General features: G+C 40.5%; 1 protein-coding gene across 2 annotated transcripts in view; it reads right to left on the reverse strand.

The window, feature by feature from the left end:
* Window positions 1–13937: 13937 nt before the first annotated feature.
* Window positions 13938–16637, reverse strand: part of ODF2L (outer dense fiber of sperm tails 2 like) — a 37765-nt gene continuing 35065 nt past the window's right edge. For both annotated transcript variants that reach the window (XM_020795070.3, XM_078392202.1), the window contains one exon: window positions 13938–15594. In XM_020795070.3, coding sequence (XP_020650729.3) covers window positions 15466–15594 — 129 coding nt within the window. In that variant the 3' untranslated portion in view covers window positions 13938–15465. The remainder of the gene's footprint in view (window positions 15595–16637) is intronic.

A 16637-nucleotide genomic window follows, 5' to 3' on the forward strand; every position in this document is an offset into this window, starting at 1 on the left:
CATTCACACACGGCATCATTCAGGTTTTAGGCCTCAATATCCCATAACGCTCGCTCAGTGCATCAGTGATGGTCTGCTACAATCTAAAAAAATATTATTAATAATTCCTCTGACTCTCTGCAGAGGAGTGGAAGAAGTGTTTAATTTGCCAATATCCTGAAGTGGTTCCTATTAAGCCACTTCGCAATATCAGAAATTCCAACTGGAAGAAGCCTTGAAAGTCAGAAGACTTGCTTTTGGTCTGCTTCTAGTGATCACACACAATATAAATGGACCGAACCAGGGTGATCCTATCTGCACAAAAAAAGTAGAAGCTCCTGACAGGGTCTCATAAAGGTGTGGATAAGACCACTCTGGGGACAATTTGGTTCACTCCAGTGATTACATCACCTGATCACTGGAAAAAGGAGCAAACCAACCCATCCCCACGTTGGATCAAATAGTGGGCTAGATGCCCATCTGCTTGCATCCTTATTTTTTTCCCTTTGCTTATTGTACTTCCCAGATCCAGGAAAGGAGAGAGATCCTCAGCAGAATTTTCCCTCGCTACTCATCTTGATCAAGGAGAGGGAGATCACGGCAGCTAATACTTTGTTACATGGTGAGTGCCCTTGTCAGCTTTTCATAGAGACCGGCTAGGGATATATATTTCGCATGTTGAAAGAGACCCCTTGCATAAGAATTTGCTTTCTTTTCTTCTGGTTGCAACTCACTTAGAAATGTCAACAAGATGGAACATTTGCAGACCAGTCTACATTGACACCCAGAGTGATTTGACAGTACAGTGATTTGGTATCACTTCAACTGCCATGGTTCTGTCCAACAGACGTTTGAGGTGAATAGTTTGGCAGACTATCTAGAATTTTGTGTTGTTGTTCAACGGAGTGCATGAGAGCAGAACAGAATTCCAAGTCCTTTAATTAGACTACAAATCAGGGGATCCCTTAGGATAGTGCCATGGCACTGAGAGTACCAAACTGCTGTTGTTCTGTAGTGTAGATACAGTCATTGCATAGAAGAGTATGGTATTTTACAATGGGCAAGTGCAGCAGATTAAAATTTCCACGAGACAAACAGGCACAGACTCTTCTACTGCAAGTCAATTGTGAAAAAAAAACACATGACATTATTCAGTTAAGCAACCCCCCCAAGGATTATAAAACATGTGACAAAATTGTGAGATAAATAAATGTTATGTAGAAAATTCTGTTTCATTCAACTCTCTTTACCTTTGTGAACAAACCGAAAGTCCTCTGCAAAGCTTGTTGCTGATCCTGTTATATTATTGCTTTTTAAACGACAGTACTGTTACGATATTTTCTCGCTGTTTTGTGGCTTGTTGTAGCTGGTTAATCATTTTAAATAATAAAAGAGCTTCTTCTCTAGATGGTCTGTGCCCAGATACAGTACACATTTATATATCTTTATATATCTTAACATATTGAGTAATATTGACAGGGGATGCTTATATGAGCATCCATGAACAAATGGATCAAAAGCACATATATAATTCAGGCAGGTACTGTAGATCTGAACTTGGACCTGGAGGGCCAAAGTCTAGAGGGTATACAAATGAGTTGCACTGTTGCATATGTGAAGCATATATAGTCTAAGTATGCATTAGTAGCAAAGACAATGGCGTTTTGAGGACAGTTCCTTTGTTCACCATCTAAGCCTGAACATGGAGCCTGAAGGAGGCTTATCCAGTCTGTCCTCCCTTTTTCATTATTGCATTCTAACAGCTGAGCCACTTTGCATTGTGGAAGCATAGCAACTATGCTTCCCACCATGCCATGCAAGCTTATTTTCCCCACTGCTTCCTCACAGGCAGCCGATGAGCCACTGCTCAGTGACTATAGGAGATGGAGCAAGGTTGAGACCTGTGGATCCACCTCTACTGCCTATCCCTCCTCTGCTCCTCCACCTCTCGATTTCCCCCCACAGGGAAAGGAAACCTAGGAACTTTTGGACTGATGTTCCATGGCTGCGTCCGACGGCAGCGCTGGGCGATGAGGTCAACCCTGAGAAGCCAATAAAGTTCTGCTGCTCATGGGTGCTGCTAGAGCTGTAAATGTGAATTACAAAAAGGAATGGAGGGTGTGTTTCATGCTGCTAGCTCTGGGCAACAATTTTTCCAGCTATGGCCTTGATTAGAACACCACAACTACAGATGCTGAGGAGATATTAAACTTTCATTTACATATTACTTAATATAGCATTAAGACATGTAAACAACCAACAATCAACAATCATGTACAGATGCTTTTTTTAAAAAAAGAACTAAATATAGCAGCTTTCAATGTGTCAGTACTGAGAGAGCAACCCAGCTGTCTGCAATATGCTCTTCTCAAAGAGTTTCATGAGAACACTGTAAAACAGTTGTTCTTAATTTAAAAAGTATGGTTACATTGGTAGTTGCCTCCATGGGCAAGTATGCGGTTCAAACATAATTTTGGATATGCAGCCATGCATGTCCATTGACTATTGCTTGAAAATATTATTTTTTTGATTACAACTACCAGCATTCCCTTGACAGCATCTCCACTGGACTATGTTGTCTGAGCAAGGCTATGAGTTGTAGTAAAGAAAGAAAAAAGTATTTTTTTCCTAAGATCTGCAGCTAAAACATTTGGAGGGATATAGGAAAGAAGAATGTTGACTTCAATACATAAGACTAAATCCTTGTAAAATAGCAATGGGTGAAGAACTAATTTCTACATATATTTATAATTTTTTTTTAAAAAAAATCCCACTTAGAAACTTGAAAAATACACATGAAAAATCCATCTTCCTGGGACAGTGACCTTCCACAATATTATTTTCATTGATGCAGTATATCCCATTTATTGAGTTTTGGAGGGTTCTAGTATCCTATGAAGGACGTTTGCAGAGCACAGGTCTGTATGAAAAATAACATTACGTGTAACCTATCTATTCATAGCATACAGGTATGAGAACAATCTGGTTCAAAAAATGATTAAGCAATTCTGGTGCAAGACATGTTGAACAAAAATGATTTGTTCCAGATTTCTGAATGACAAAACCAAAGGTTTGTGTTTCTGCAGAACTCAGGAAGTTTGCGCTAGAGCCAGAGAGACCACTGACCACAGTAAGATGTCAGAGAGCTCATCCCCCAGCAGGAAACCTTTCCCTGAGACAATTTGGCAGCATCCTTAAATCTCTTACCTGCTGTCTCACTGTGGTGAGTTAATGAAGAATCAGTCTGTGTATTTTAAGGGGGGGGGGACCCACCTTTATACTTTGTCTGCATGAAAGTGTTTCTGCAATCCATATGCTCTCACATACCACATCACTATTCCCCACTGGCAATATTCATCTCCGCGTAAAATCCCCATCTGACAGTTAATGAGAAGGATCCCGTTTTTGGCAAATGTTGTGTTGAAGGAACCTTCCATTCTTCTGTGAACAAGAGAGCCTGCTCACATGCATGCCTGCACTCACATGGAAAAAAGTCAAGGAAGTGGTGCAGTTCCACACTGTTGGAGGCTATGTGTGAAATAAACAGTCAGGCAAGCAAAGCTGATCGCATAGGCTTTCTCACAGGCAATTACTGAATAGCATGGCCTGACGCCAGCGACTAACCCAAACTACAGCAGAACATACAACAAATGGAATTTTCATAACTGTTGACTCACCCATTCAGCCATTAATGAATTAAGTCTGTTCAACTTGGGACTAGGGTTTGGATTTAGACTTATGAATGCATGTTACAGGAAGAAGTCACTTGGTGGCCAGGAGTCTGTCAAGTAATAAAGATTCCCACTTTTTTTATATATCTCTCAGTTTCTCTCACGTGAACCAAGATACAAGTAAATAAGAATAGCAGAGTTATATTAAGGGAGACCTCCCCCAAAGCTTCTGTTTCTTCCAATAGTCTAGGACAGTGGTCCCCAACCTTGGGCCTCCAGATGTTCTTGGACTTCAACTCCCAGAAATCCTGGCCAGCAGAGGTGGTGGTGAAGGCTTCTGGGAGTTGTAGTCCAAGAACATCTGGAGGCCCAAGGTTGAGGACCACTGGTCTAGGAGGCCCAGGATAAAATCAGGAGCCCTTCAACTAGTCTTGATTCCTGAATGAATGAGTTACTGGACCTTTAGCTGTTAGTCAATGCATAAGAGGTGATGTGCTGTCTATATCATTCAGTTGAAGTCTGAGCTGAATGCAATGCTATGCTGAACCCACCCATTACAGGTTGCAGTAAATGAAACTGATGTTGTTGTTGTTTTTAAAGCAAGGTATTTCCCCTCATGGTTTGCATCCTAAACTGTAGAGATGAACTCCCACCAATTAACTTCAAAATAGATTTCCTTTCCAGCAGCCAGTCTTCAGGTTTGGTATTGTTCATAATCAACATGTTACCATACAGAGTCTGAATGTGCTGTCAGGTGTTTGAAGAAACATACAAGGGAACATATCTGTGAAGATTCTCAGGCCTCCAGGTGAGGTTATCTGGAAGCTGAGTCATGGCAACCGGACTTCTTTCTTATTAGGTAGAAACGTTTCGCTACTCATCCAAATAGCTTCTTCAGTCTGAGGAGAGTTGGTAGGAGCTATATAGTATATGTGGTCCCGTGCAAAGAGGAGTGTTGGGAGCTCTGCATTGGAGAAACCAAACAACCACTAAACAGGAGGATGGCCCAGCATAGGAGGTGCTGTGCTCCTTCATTTGAAGGGCAAAAGACACACATTTGATGACCAAGATATACTCATTTTGGATTGAGAAGATAGGTGGCTTGAGAGAGGGGTCAGAGAGGCCATACATGTATATATAGAAAATCCCTCACTCAACAGGGGTGGAGGCCTTAGATACAGCCTATCTCCTATTTATCATGCTGCTCTTTCATCCGTCCCCAGAAAGATCAAGACCGCACACCAGAAAGACCACTGTTAACAACTGTTAACGACCAATGACAATGGGTGGAGAAGGACTGCAGAAGTAGGATTTTCACTCCACCCCAATCCTTTGTCCCTCTAAGGAGCCTATTCAGACCATGGGGAAGGGAAACCAACATGGGGGATATATCAGGGATCTCCTACCAACTCTCCTCAGTCTGAAGAAGCTACTTGAATGAGTAGCAAAACTTTTCAATCTAATAAGAAATCCAGTTGCCAGGATTCAACTTTCAGATACAAGGGAACAGTTCAAATTGGCTGCGGCTCTTAACTGAGTGTACACAACCCACAGCTCTGCTGTAGAATATGGGCATTCCATTGCAGAAGACTCATTCACTGCCATCCCCTATGAAAAGGACCAGCTAGCTGATGATGGGAAAAGACCACTGTCTGCCTAAGACTCTGCAGTACCTCTGCCAGTCACAGAAAGCAGTTCTGGCCCTTATGGACCAATAGTCTAGCCTTGATCAAGTCAATGCTTGTTTCTAAACCTACTTTTGCTACATGTCCACATAACTGTGATGAGGGACAGTGATGGTATCTGAAGTAGTTTTAGGAATCAACCCCTGGGCTCTGAAATGCTTTTTTAAAAAAGCTTCCTCGAAACTTCCTGCTCAGCAAGATCTCATTAACGGAAATAAATTAACTTACCACCATCACTAAGTGTCTGGTTTGGAACTTAGTAGCAGTCCCTAAATGTTTGGCTTACTTGTTAAATGTTCACACTTTTGAAGCTAATTTGATTCAGCAACTTAAACTAAGTGATTTATCCGGAGTGGAGTAGAAACCAAGCAAAATATGACCCCAGAAACACCCAGTCTCATGCTTGTAATATTACCAAAATACCATCATAATTGGGGGGGGGGAATCACTCATTTACCTTTAGGAATAAAACAAGCAACCTCTCTAGAATAGTTCGGTACAACTAAAATAGCAAAAAACATAATTTTACAAACAGAATTTTTTTTAATCAATGAAATAATATAAACCATATATATTGTATTTGTTTCAGCCAGAGCCTGGAATTGTATATCTAAAAAGTAATGCATTAATGCAAGACTGTTAGCGGGTATCGTACAGAATGCAATGTTATGTCTACTTAATTATTACTACACTTTTAAAAACAAAAATATACTTAATAATAGAAAAGTAGCCCCAAAAGGTCAAAAACCATCCAAAATGACCCCCAGCCAGCAACATGTTAGGGAAACATTACTGATTATGTGCAAAAGATAGGAAAATTATTGACTGTGATCCAATTCTGTAAAAATGATATCATTATGCCCTCAGTCCTTGGAAAAATAATATTACTACACAATGGTACTTTTGAGAACAGATACTTATGACAAGACTCTGGCAAGGATGGAGGAAATAGAACCCCTTGATTTATGTGGATTGTATGTATGGTTTGCAGGCATCTACTATTTCTGACTTCAGTGTTTTCCTCTCTCTCCCAGTCTTGCCTCATTGTAAGGATGTCAGGAAGCGGCCTTGTACTAAGTCATACAATTGGTCCAGCTGACTTATAGACTTAGCTACACTTACAGCAGTTCCACAGGAGTTTCTCTCCTTGCTTATCAGGAGCTGCTGGAAACAGAGCCTCAGATCCCACCACTGAGCTACACGGCTTCCCCACAATCACTCCTTGACAACTGAACTTACGATTTTGCCCGCTGGGGGTAAAGAACAGCTCTTGATCTCTTCCCCCACCCCCGTGTCTCCTAGATTGATTTTTCTTATACCCAAAATAATAACACCTTGCATTCTCAAAATAACAGAAAAATGTCAGCCTAGCATTTTGCTTCTGTCAAAAACATGTTTTCCTCTCTGTAGACCATGACTGCGAAATTAAGGCTGCTAAAAATACAAGTTTCTTTTCCGTAGTTTATAATTCACAATGGCTTTTTTCTTTGTTTGTTTGTTTGGGTGGGGTTGGTAAATTGGTATGTGGAGGGTCACCACAGATAAGCATGCCGCCTCTCTGGAAGGAAGTGCCTCCACCAAGAATAATCCTGTGGCCTGGGCGATAATTAAAAGGAGGAACAGGCACAGCTGATCCTTTGGCACAGGAGGCTTGAAGCTGGGCAGGTGGTTGCCGGATATTTAAAAACTGCTCTAAAAATTAGATGGTATGGAGAGTCGGGAAGAATGGCACCGATTTTTAAGGCATAGCCTTTTTCAGAAGATTTAGTGTTGTCTTTTTAATTAGAGTTAACTATATTAAAACCATGCACAGAACAGCAAGAGCCATAGTTTTTAGGATAGAGATGAAAAATGATTGGCCTTCCTGACATTATGGATGACAGCTCCCGGAGACCACAATCACCATGGCTGGTGGCACTGCATTTCAGGAATTCTGGCCTGAAACACATCTGGAGGGCCAAAGGTCCCCCACCCTTTAAAATGTCATAAGCAGTGGGTTCAGTCTATACTTAGTTATAGAGTAAAGCCATTGGAAGAAATGAACATATGTTGTTCACGACTAAACTCAGCCCATGGGTTCTAAGGGGTCTCCTCTGTCTCCTCCTGACTTAAATCCCATTTACTCAGTGTGAATACACCACATATGAAAAAAGATGAATCCAACTTCATGGTAAAGAAGATATTTTGAAATTATATTGGCTAAATAGCATTTGTTTCTTGCTGTTCCTTGAAGAAGTTCAGAGTGGCATATGCCACACTTCCCTCATTGTGTTATCACAGCAATCCTGTGGCATATTACATGGGAAGGTTGAAAATATGTGTTTGATTTCATAGTGACTTTCATAGCTCAACTGAGATTAAGTCCATTCTGAGAGACAAGAATGAAGCATACATTATTCTTGATAGTATATGTTGTTAACTAGAAGAATTAAACAAATCAGCTCCATTCGTAAGTGATGAGGTCACATAGATAAGTGCATCATACAATACCAAATTCAGTTGCTAGGTGGCAGGCTTTTCCAGCCAACACTGTGGCAGTTGTCATGAGGCTTGAGATATTGTACTGTCTTCTATTGGGTCCCAAAACTATAGTTGTGAGAGGGAGGAGGACACATGTGGTTAGATTGCCCAAAAGTAGGAGTATTCTGGTATGAGGTAATTAATTGGGTAGGAAAAAAATATGAAAAAATAGTTCCAAATGAAACGTTATTATTATTTTCTCTGTTCACTGGAGGAAATGAAAATTTATCAAATGAAGAATTGGTGGCAACTCATACGGGCCATGTGGAACAAAATTGTCCAGTGCTGGAAAGATGCTCAGGATCTTTCTTTGCAAAGATATATGAATAAAATACAGGCAGTGGTGTTAATGGAGAAACTGACTAATCGAATCAGATTATCCAGAAGGGAAATTAAAAAAAGATAATTTTATGAAGATATGGCAAGCCCTGTTGATATCCGACATGGGATCAAAAAATTAATTATTCTTGTAGTTCACCTGCTTTTTAATCTGTAATTTATAGTAGTTTTAGTGTTACTTGTTTTAACATTGTGGAGCATATCACTGAAGGAAAATGGCCTAGAAATGATACTAAGTAAGTAAGTAAGTAAGTAAGTAAGTAAGTAAGTAAGTAAGTAAGTAAGTAAGTAAGTAAGTAAGTAAGTAAGTAAGTAAGTAAGTAAGTAAGTAAGTAAGTAAGTAAGTAAGTAAGTAAGTAAGTGATTTTTATGTGGTGACTTTTCATTCCCATGTTATAATGACTCACACTGATGATCACACTGTTGTAAGGCCATCAGAGGATTACCAGGGCTCTTCTAATTCAGCTAAGAGCCTAAACCGAGGGATCCACTGCTGCCAGTTGGGTCACAATATTGGGCAAAAGAGGTCAATGGCCTGACATGGTATGAAGAAGCTTCCTTTGTTCCTAAAATTATTATCCATAAATCACTCTAAAACAGAGGTCAGAAAGAAAACCTATTGGGTAGCTTCCTTCTTCCTTATTTGTGTCACAAGCACCACCTGATATTTAATAAATATATCGGATAATGTATGCAGAATAATGGGCAACACCAAGAGCATCTGAGACAGATGATGCCAAGCCTTTTGAGGTACATGTTGGGGGATATAGAGAGATGTGAAGTTGCCTGTTCTTTTCCACACTTGCAAAGGAATGTGGCGGGTAGCAACAACTTTGCAACAAGAAATCTATTTAAAACACAGGCAGTTGAATACAATGGTGCCTCAACTTACAAACTTAATTGGTTCTGGAACTCTGGTCATAACTCGAAATGGTCGTTAAGTCAAAGCACCATTTCCCATAGGAATGCATTGAAATGGAATTAATCCATTCCGGCCGAAGGGAAAAAATCACCAAAAACACAAACAAACAAACAAACAAACAAACAAACAAAAACCACTACAAGACCCATCGGAAATGCAATTAATCCGTTCTGGCCCAAGAAGGGGGGGGGAGAGGAAAAAGCAAGCAAAATGTGCACGACCCATTGGAAATGCAAAAAAGCAAAGCAAAAAAGCAAAAAAAATGCTGCTTATCTACCACCCCATAGTCCTTCAAACACTCTCTGGGCAGTTTACAAGTTATTATGCAGGCTACACATTGCCTCCCCAGCAAGCTGGGTACTCATTTTACTGACCTCGGAAGGATAGAAGGCTGAGTCAACCTTGAGCCGGCTACCTGGAATTGAATCCCAGGTCGTGAGCATAGTTTTGGCTGCAGTACAGCGCTTTAACCACTGCACCATGAGGCAAAAAGCAAGCAAAGCATGCAAGACCCATTGGGAATGCAAAAAACACAAAGCAGAAAGCAAGCAAACCCCACAAGACCCATCAGAAATGGGGGGAACCCAAAAAGCAAGCAAACCCCTCAAGAGCTATTGGAAATGGGAGAAAACCCCCCAAAGCAGGCAAACCCCCCAAGACCCATCAGAAATGGGAAAAAAACACAAAAAGCAAGCAAACCCCCAAGACACATCGGAAATGGGGGGAAAACCCAAAAAGCAAACCCCTCAAGACCCATCACAGCATAGAAACATAATGCCACCACCCAGCCCAAAACCACGATGCAAAACCCACCCAGGACAATTTTTTAAAAGCAGAAAGCAGTACCTTACCTTACCAGGCAGTCCGAAGCCTCCTCCAATTGCACTCACTCTAACTGTTGGGGCAAAAGAGCTACAAAGAAGCAGCCTCTTCTTCGCCTACCAACGGTTAGCAATTTGAATTCCCTGCCTTTTTCCCTGCCTTTTTTTTTGTTGTAACTCAAAGCTCCAGCCGCAAGTCAAAGCAAACTTTTGCGGCTGGAGCTGGTTGTAACTTGAAATGGTCGTAAGTCGGGACGTTCGTAAGTCGAGGCACCAATGTAATGGCAATCTGCAGGGCTACAGTGTAAAATAATACCCATTGTGCTGGCTCTGGAAGGACCAGCATCAGCCTGAGGTGAACCTGTCCGTGGAAGACAAGACCAAAGAGCAAGCAGAACCAGAGCAGGCAGGATTCAAGTTAGGACTAAAAAGCAAGGTTTGAAGACAGGAAAGTTCAGGCAGGCCTTCTTATTCAAACAAGACTCAACTGCAACAGGAAGCCCACTGAACTCCTTCCTGTCCAGAGGACCAACAACCAACTCTGGCAGGTGGAGTCAGTTTCAGACTTGCAGAAGGGCAGTTATGAAGGACATATAAAAGATCATTAAGAGTAAATATATGTTCCTGGAGACCAAGGCCAAGGTCATCCCTACTATGTTATTCCTGACTACTGTGTACGGGTGTAAATGCTGGACACTGAAGAAAGATGACTGGGGAGGTGGACAAGACATTTCAAATGTAGTGTTTGAGGAAAGTTTTATGGATACCATGGACAGCCAGAAAGACAAAGAAGTGAGTTCTCTATCAAATAAGGCCTGAAATCTCTCTTTGAAGTGAAAATGACAAGACTGACGCTATCATACTTCAGGCATATCAGGAGGAAACAAGCAGGAAACAAGGAAAAGACATAAATGCTGGGGAAAGTGGAGGGCAGCAGAAAACATGAGATTAACTGACTCAAAACAGAACCCACAACCTTGGTTTGCCAGACCTAAACAGGGCTATCAGTGAAAAGATCACTAATTCATAGTTGCCGTAGATTAACTTCAGGGCACATAACAGCTTCTCATAACGACATAGTTTCTCTGTAAAACTACGTAAACATTAATTCCAGACTGTGCTCAGGATTCTGCAGGATGATTGAAGGAATGAATGTCTTGAGCTAACAGTCTATGCAAGACTACCCCAGTGCAAGAACCTCAACACAGGTTAGCATGTCTTGTAAGAAACTCCTTAAGGCAACACACATTTATAGTGAGAAATCATTAATGTTCTACTATCTGGCAGGAAACATTTCTATGGTAAGATTTACAGCACTTCCATGCCATGGAAAGGAAGCAGAGATAAAAAGGTTTGTACGAGTCCTGAAAGACTAGTAATAGTGTATTTGGCAGAGAGGATTAAAGGAGATGGGGGCCCCAAGTTGCCTTAAGAGACTTAGGCTTCTGCTTTAAATCCTGCTTTCCCAGACATCTAACAAATCAAAAGCATATGATAATAGGAGCCTTCTTCAGCTTCAGACTTTGTTTTTCCCCAAGTGGAGAGAAATGTAAGACAATGATGAACATAAACCTTCTTGTGATCCCCAAAGGTTCAACTACTGTCTTCCTTTAGGTCTTCTGGTTTACTGAAATACTGTACAGACAATAGAGCAGAAATACTGTTTCCCCAAAAATAAGACCTAACCTGAAAATAAGCCCTAGTATGATTTTTCAAGATGCTCGTAATATAAGTCCTACCCCCCAAATAAGCCCCAGTTAAGTCAAACCCCACCCTCCATCATTGTGCAGAAACCAGACGACATGACTGGAGGAGGCTCTTGAGAGTCCCCTGGACTGCAAAAGAGAACAAACCTATCCATTCTGAAAGAAATCAACCCTGAGTGCTCACTGGAAGGACAGATCCTGAAGCTGAGGCTCCAATACTTTGGCCATCTCATGAGAAGTGAAGACTCCCTGGAAAATACCCTGATGTTGGGAAAGTGTGACGGCAAGAGGAGAAGGGGACGACATGGTTGGACAGTGTCATCGAAGCTTCCAATGTAAATTTGACTGAACTTCGGGAAACAGTGGAAGACAGGAGGACCTGGCGTGCTATGGTCCATGGGGTCACAATGAGTCAGACACGACTTAACGACTAATCAACAACAAAGTCAAAACCCGCCCTCCACCACTGTGCAGCAACCAGACAACATGACTGTATTTGAATAAACATAGGTTGTTATACATGAAAAAAATAAAATAAACATCCTCTGAAAATAAGCCCTAATGTGTTTTTGGAGCAAAAATTAATATAAGATCCTGTCTTATTTTCAGGGAAATGCAGTACTTAATCTATCATCTTTTAGAAGTAAAAGTTTAAACCAGACTGAGGCAACTGCTGGGTAGATAAGCAAACTCTTATGCTGGGATTTGCAAAAACAAAGCAAAACAAAAAACCCAAACAGGTGGATTTAACAATGTTTGCCCTCATCCTGCATGTTAACCAGCCTCCGAATCCTAGGAACATTGGGAGTTTGGAAAACAAGCTTTTAACTACAGATACAAGTTCGAGATACCAAATCTAATTAAGCCATAAAATCCCAAAGAAGATCCTGTTGAAAGACATCGAGATTGATTATGCCCTCTGGCTTCTAGTCTTGCTGTTTTGTCCTTCACAGATCTTCTATTCAATATACCATGTGGTGGTGATGGGCTTCCAGTTTGTAGAATGATGTGTTTAGCTGCTAAAGCTGCCCATAGGATCCACAATGTATGCCCATTTCTGGTGTTCCACTTTGCTGACAGGTATTCTAGCTATGCTTTATGTGCTGGTAATTCCAGAGCTTTCAAGTTAATGTGCTTCATTGTTTCTTGCCAAAAGCCAGCAATGTCTGGGAACAACCTCAGAATCTCAGTGCTCCCCCCCCCCCACTCCCCAGAACTCAGTCCACAGCTCATCCAGCATCATCAGATCTCGCTCAATCTTGGCACAGGAATATAACAGTCCATGTGCTTGTGGTCTGCTGTGTGTATAAATCAACAGCGTCCCTGCAGTGTCTGGAACTGCTGGAGTGTCTGGGCAAAATCTAGCCTTTAGGCAGTGGCTTGAGTTGTAAGATGTTGCCAAAGGGGGGGATATTTTAGGGGCATTTCAATTCTGCCTTGAGGCCATCAAAGGATTTGCTTGTGAATTTATGCTAGGTCAATTTCAATTTTAACCCATTAATGCGACATTATTAGTCTACCTCCAAGCTACAAGTTGAGTGTGAGGTCTTTGTGTGTTTAAAGGTCCACAGCACAACAGGAGGGAAGCTGACTTAATTAATAAAATACTTTTTAAAAATCAAAATATATCTACTGCTTTCCTAGAATTGATTGGTGATTGACCTAGATAAGATTTGAGGCTATAAAAACTGTAGGCTGATGCCACTTTTAAACTGTCCCCCTCTTCATTTGCCTCCTCCTTTCCTGTGCTTTGCCACTAGATGTTTTATTCTGTCTGGTCCTGTATTTTCGGGAGCATGAATGATCTATATATGGTGTAACTGTAATTGTAAGTATATGTGCCAGGTTACCGAGTCAGGTGGCAGATCATGCAAAGCAATGCAAAGCGTGTTGCTTATATACTACCTTGTGGTGTTTAAAGCACTTTCTGCATACTTTAATTATGCAGGCTACACACTGCCCCCTTGCCCAGCAAGCTAGGTACTAAATTTACCAACTTTAAGAGAATGGAACGCTGAATCAACCTGAGCCTCTTGAGATCAAACTCAGGTTGTGAGCAGTGTTGACTGCACTACTGAAGTTTAACAACTACTTCACAAAGCTAAAAATACTGGGGAGGAACACATGGTCTAGGTTCAAAGAAGGACATGTTTTTTAATTGAATTGTTTTTCAATAAACGTTTTTTTAAAAATAGATCAGGCTATATTAATATTTTGCACTCTGCGGAGCTAAGAAATCTTTGTTTTTTGGACTACAGCTCCTAGAACCCCACAGAAAGCATGCGCAGGAGAAGCAAACCTAACAAACTATTTTTATTGTCAGCATCGAGTCTTTACAAAAGAATTGCAATAAAAAGTACAAAACAGCAAGTAAAGTGCAGACATAAAAATAAAATATTGGCCCAAATCCTGTAGTTTAGCAAAGTCATTCACACTTCAGTGGGCTCACTAAATCGAGGAAGATTTAATGAGTTAGCTCTTCCATAAGCTCCACTGATTCAGATGGACAGTAAGTCACAGTTAGAGTAGGCCCATTTGAATCAATGAAACCTATAAAGTGGAACCTATAAATCTCAATTTTATTACAATTTACTACACCAAGTAACAGGATTCTGGTCATTAAAATTTTTCAGATTTTGCTGGATGTCTATTTCAGATGATTTGCCAATTGAAAGAAATGCTTGGAAAAGTTACATTTTCAACCACAGAATATGGGCTTCCCAGATCACGGCTCTTTACCAGACATCCTAGCTGGAAGATGCTAGGAGATAACAGTCCAAAGAGGGAGAGCATAATCACAAGCCTGAAAGTCTGTGGGAAGTTTAGTCAGCTTCACTAAACTGAAGTTTAGCCTCTCCTCAAGCAAAGAACATGACATTGGATTTTAATTATTAAAAATACATAAATATAGTTTTGTGAAAATATTCAGAGGTTTGCATTTGTTTTTCCTTAAAATATCATCAATGGGATTTCAATTAATCTGGAGCCAACTGATAGTACTACTCTGCCCGATTCAAGAGGAGTGAACCAGACGGAGTAACTACAGCACATATTGAGGCCAGAAAGACCATTTCCAGCCAGTCAGAGTGAGCATCAGAGCAAGTCTTTCTCTGAACTTGTGCCACCTTCCTGTTTTGTTCTTGGCTTGTACAGTAACCTTAAATCAAGACCTCAGATCCTTCTTCTCTGGCCTATGACTCTCCAGATAAGTTTGGGCTTCCTGCTCCCATCAGCCCCAGCCACTAAGGCTAATGGTGAGAAACTACAGGCACAGAAATCCAAAAACACTGAGCAGGCGGCACCAGACTGAGGGAGGCTGCCTCAGAAATGTGCTCGAGACGAGCAAAGTTCCTGATTCATATCAGCAACAGAGCGGTTCCTAGGGAGTTCAAAGGCCATCTCTGGATTCAGGCAGCTATCTTTCGATGGTATCCCCATCATTCAAATCTCCAGTTTACCAATATCGGGTCTAAGACCAAATAAAAATTTGGCCAAATCAAAAGTAAGAAATGGGGTTGTTTGGAAGAGGGCATCCTAGTTATCATGGGGCATTAAGTAACCTTTTGAATTTCAGAGACATTCAGGGTGAAAGAGTGGCTTCAGATTTGTTCACCATGTGTCATCTTTCTTGATGCTCAGTTTGTTTGCTTCTTTCAAACAGAGAGGCTTTCCCAAGAGTATGTGCCTAGAAATTAACACAAAATATAACCTTCAGACAACATAGCAGAGAAGGTCCTACACAGCAAGCTGTGCTGTGATGAACAGACACACACGTGGGCCCCAGAACATGCTCCTTTACTTTTTGAAAGAAACATGGAAAGTTCAGCCAAACATGGTTACATAAGAGGCTTTCAAAAACTTTACATAATTCTGAATACTCTGGGTCTGATTTTCTGATCTTTGAAGGTTGTGTTCCAGTTCCTTCAAAGACACTTCATGATGTTTTTCTCTCTGTGGGGAAAAACATAAATGTTATTAATAAACGTAATATTTAATTACTGTATAAGAAACAGGTACATAAAAATATCTCTGGTCATTCAAAACTCGTACCGACTGACTGATTGACTGAGCATCTATTTGTGCCAAACAAGGAATGAAACATTTCATTGCTAGGTAAGTGAAGTAACCTAGAGCTTTAAAGGGCTTCTTTATATGTTGAGAAATAAGACAAAGATGACCATCATGAAACAATCCTACAAATATAATTAACATTTTTGTTAAAGAAGGTTCTGTGACACTATTGTACCAGTGCAGTCTTGAAACCCCTGTACTGGATTTTTTTTTAAATGACTACACCTATAGCCAATTTAAATTACATTTTTGGTACCAAAGGTACTTGTTAAAACAGATGATTGATAGTGCTTTTACAGAATCCATTTACAACCCCAAGACCTATAAATTATTTGCACCTTTCTTAGGATTTACTTTTATGTTTATGAGAACATAATCTTTTAAAATACAGATGGTTAAAATAAATGTCAAGAAGTAGCCCAGAATTTGTATGTGCTGGGTTTATTTTTATGTGCAGTAATCACTTCTGGTTAAAAGTGATCAAGCAAATTACTTTCTTGGGGCTTGTTGTTCTTTTTATTGTGATGCCCCATGACCTTAATAAATTTAGTAGTTTTGAGCGTTGTTTGTAAGTATTTACAGTACATCTGTACTTTCAGCAACACTGCTTCACCAGGAGTGGAACAATCTGGTCTGTGTTTTACACACACACACGTTAGCTTCTGCAAACACACACACACATATGTGTATATATGTCTGTAACTGGAGGAAACGAACAATGAGCATGTTCTGTGTTCACTCAACGCCACCATACTCATGCTTAAATAAAATCAGGTTCATATTTATTTTAAACTGTCAAGGCCAAGGCAAATGAAAGTGGAAAATGCTTAAACCACAAACAGCCTGACCATGACAAAAGGAAGAGAAGGGAAAATGCTGCTGGAAAAAAATATATATAAGAAACACATGATTCCGATGTAATA

The sequence above is a fragment of the Pogona vitticeps genome, chromosome 4 (assembly GCF_051106095.1).
Source record: "Pogona vitticeps strain Pit_001003342236 chromosome 4, PviZW2.1, whole genome shotgun sequence".
Taxonomy (NCBI): domain Eukaryota; kingdom Metazoa; phylum Chordata; class Lepidosauria; order Squamata; family Agamidae; genus Pogona; species Pogona vitticeps.